Source organism: Carlito syrichta, unplaced genomic scaffold (assembly GCF_000164805.1).
Source record: "Carlito syrichta isolate Samal-C Ts95f unplaced genomic scaffold, Tarsius_syrichta-2.0.1 Scaffold135623, whole genome shotgun sequence".
NCBI lineage: Eukaryota > Metazoa > Chordata > Mammalia > Primates > Tarsiidae > Carlito > Carlito syrichta.
The window spans coordinates 28,778-31,695 of NW_007079719.1; the positions used below are offsets into that span (position 1 = coordinate 28,778).

Consider the following 2,918-nt stretch of genomic DNA (forward strand, 5'->3'; position numbering starts at 1 on the left):
ACCCGCGGGCTCAGGCAATCCACTCACCTCAGCCTCCCAAAGGCGCGGGGATCACAGGCTGAGCCACCGAACCCGGCTCAGCATCCCTTCTTAACAAAGGTGATGGGAGCTCTGGGTGGAGGGGGGAAGGTCAGCGGATGTACAGCTGAATGGCCTCATTCCAAAGGAGAATGGGGTGGCGACTGGGAGAGCTGGAAGCCACCCCTGGAGAGGAAGGAAGGCTGGGGCAGGTACCATGGTGGGTGGGAACCTCTGCAACTGACTAAGAAGCAGTGACGCCCAGGAGGTCTGGACCTGACTAGCCCCAGGAACAACAGCTCTTGCCACCAGCCCTGGTCCATGCTGGACTTGCCAGAAGGGACACAGGCAAAGCTCTGAGGCTCTCGCTTACCAGGGGCACCAGGAAAGGGCTCAGCAGTGCAGCTGTGGTGGCAGCGTGGTCGGTGCTGTCAGGCCCAATCACCGCCACAATCTTGGGGGAGTAGTGGAGAAAGTCCCCTTGGATGTCTATGTGGCGCGTCCCTGGCAAGGAGAGCACGCTCAGCGTGGCATACACGTTGGCCGACTCCGAGCACACGTCATACAGCTCATAGCCCAGGGTGACATTGGGCAGCAGGACCGTGGAGTTGTTGATTGCCTCGATGCTGAGCCGCATGGCCTGGAAGAGGTGGTAACCGTGGCCATTGAAGCCGCAGGTTCTGAGGGGCACACAGAACAAGAACTGAGAAGGACAAAGCCAGGGAAAGCCCCTAGCCTCCCAGACTCCCAAGATATGGGGTTAGGGCCGGGCTCGGTGGCTCAGCCTGTAATCCCAGTACTTTGGGAGGCCGGGGTGAGTGGATTGCCTGAGCCCGCGGGTTCGAGACCCGCCTGGGCAACTTGACGAGACCTCATCTCTACAACAAATCAAAAACTAGCCGAGCATGATAGCGCACACCTGTAGTTGCAGCTACTTGGAAGGCTGAGGCAGAAGGATCGCCAGAGCCCAGCAGGTCGAGGCTGCGGTGGCCGGGAGTGGCCATTGCACTCCAGTCTGGGTGACAGAGTGAGACTCCAACTCAAAAAAAAAAAAGTATGGGGTTAGAAGGAAACTGTGAGGTCATCTGTCCAGGCCCTCCACAGATGGAGCTCCAGTGGGTGTTAGCAAGCCTGGGGAAAGATAGCAACAAGCTGGAGAAATGCCATGTGCCACCCCCTTTGGACAGGCACATTAGAACCTTGAGCCCTGGTGAGGAGGTCAGAGGTCAGCCAGGATTGGTCATCCATTCATTCATTCATTTTGTAGAGATAAAGTCTTTTTTTCTTTTTTTGAATTGGAGTCTCGCTCTGTTGCCCAGGCTAGAGTGCACTGGCACACTCACGGCCACCCCAGCCTCGACCTGCTGGGATCCGGTGATCCTTCCACCTCAGCCTTCCAAGCAGCCGGAACTATAAGCGTACGCTACCATACCTGGTTAGTTTTTAAAATTTTATTGGGGAGACAAGGTCTCGCCAAGTTGCCTGGGCTGGTCTTGAACCCGTGGGCTCAGGCAATCCACTCTCCTCGGCTTCCCAAAGTGCTGGGATTACAGGCTAAGCCACCAATGCCAACCTTTTTTTTTTTTTTTTTGAGTTGGAGTCTCGCTTTGTCTCCCGGGTTGGAGTGTAGTGGCATGTTCACAGCCATCACAGCCTCGACCTGCTGGGTTCAGGTGATCCTTCTGCCTCAGCCTTCCAAGTAGCCAGAACTACAAGAGCATGCCACCATGCCCAGCTAAATTTTTTATTTATTGCAGAGACAAGGTCTCACCAAGTTGCCCAGTCTGGTCTCGAACCCCTGAGTTCAGGCAGTCCTCTCTCCTTGGCCTCCCAAAGTGCTGGGATTACAGGCTTGAGCCACCATGCCCGACCAGAGATGAAGTCTTTACTATGTTGCCCAGACTGGTCTCCAACTCCTGGGCTCAAACAATCCTCCCACCTTGGCCCCCAAAGTGCTGGGGTTCCAGGCATGAGCCACCATGCCCACGTTTTTTTTTTTCCTTTTGAGTCAGGGTCTCATTCTGTCAACCAAGCTGGAGTGCAGTGGCGCAATCACAGTTCACTGCAGCCTCAGCCTCCTGGGTTCATGGATGCCACCACACCTGGCTAATTTTTTAAAAAATTTTTCTGTAGAGCTGAGGACTTTCTATGTTGCATAGGCTGGTCTTGAACTCCTGGGCCCAAGCAATCCTCCCACCTCAACTTCCCAAAGTGCTGGGATTACAGGTGTAAGCCACCGCACTCTGCCCTCACCAGTATAGCTTAGACATATAGGTAGATAAGTTTCTTACAGGCAGATCTAAATTAAAATAGGGTAAGTAGGGCAACCCCTTCGGGTCCCCGCCCACTGTGGGAACTTTTCTGTCCTCTCAATAAATCCTGCCTTCTTAAAATAAATAAATGAAATAAAATAGGGTAAGCATTCAAACATGTTATCTGTATACAACCTTCATCTAACCAACCAGGCATGTCAGACCTGACCACCTTGCGGTTGGAATGCAAAACTAGCAGTGCAGTAAATCACAGAAATAATAGGGAATTACCCAAAACACAGATGTGATGCTCTTAGGATAGCCCACATCTAGTTAGACAGGGACTTCCATTATCTAGAAGGACCTTGTGACCTTAAAAGGTTGAGATGGTGATCAAAACTTGTGACCAGATAACTGGAGACTCTGCTGTTAGCTCATGGCTTACCTAATATTGTAAAAGTATATAAAGCTGGCTGGGCATGGTGGCTCACGTCTATAATCCCAGCACTTTGGGAGGCTGAGGTGAGAGGATTGCCTGAGTTCACAGGTTTGAGGCCAGCCTGGGCAATTTGGCGAGACCTCATCTCTACAATAAATTTTTTTTTTTGAGTTGGAGTCTCACTCTGTCGCCCAGACTGGAGTGCAGTG

The 2,918-nt window shown here is 52.4% G+C and overlaps 1 protein-coding gene across 1 annotated transcript in view; it reads right to left on the minus strand.

Moving 5' to 3' along the window:
- TAS1R1 (taste 1 receptor member 1) overlaps positions 1-2,918 on the minus strand; it is a 13,414-nt gene that overhangs the window by 6,045 nt on the left and 4,451 nt on the right. The window contains exon 2 of the mRNA XM_008049450.2: positions 392-698. Within this exon, the coding sequence (XP_008047641.2) occupies positions 392-698 (307 nt within the window). The remainder of the gene's footprint in view (positions 1-391; positions 699-2,918) is intronic.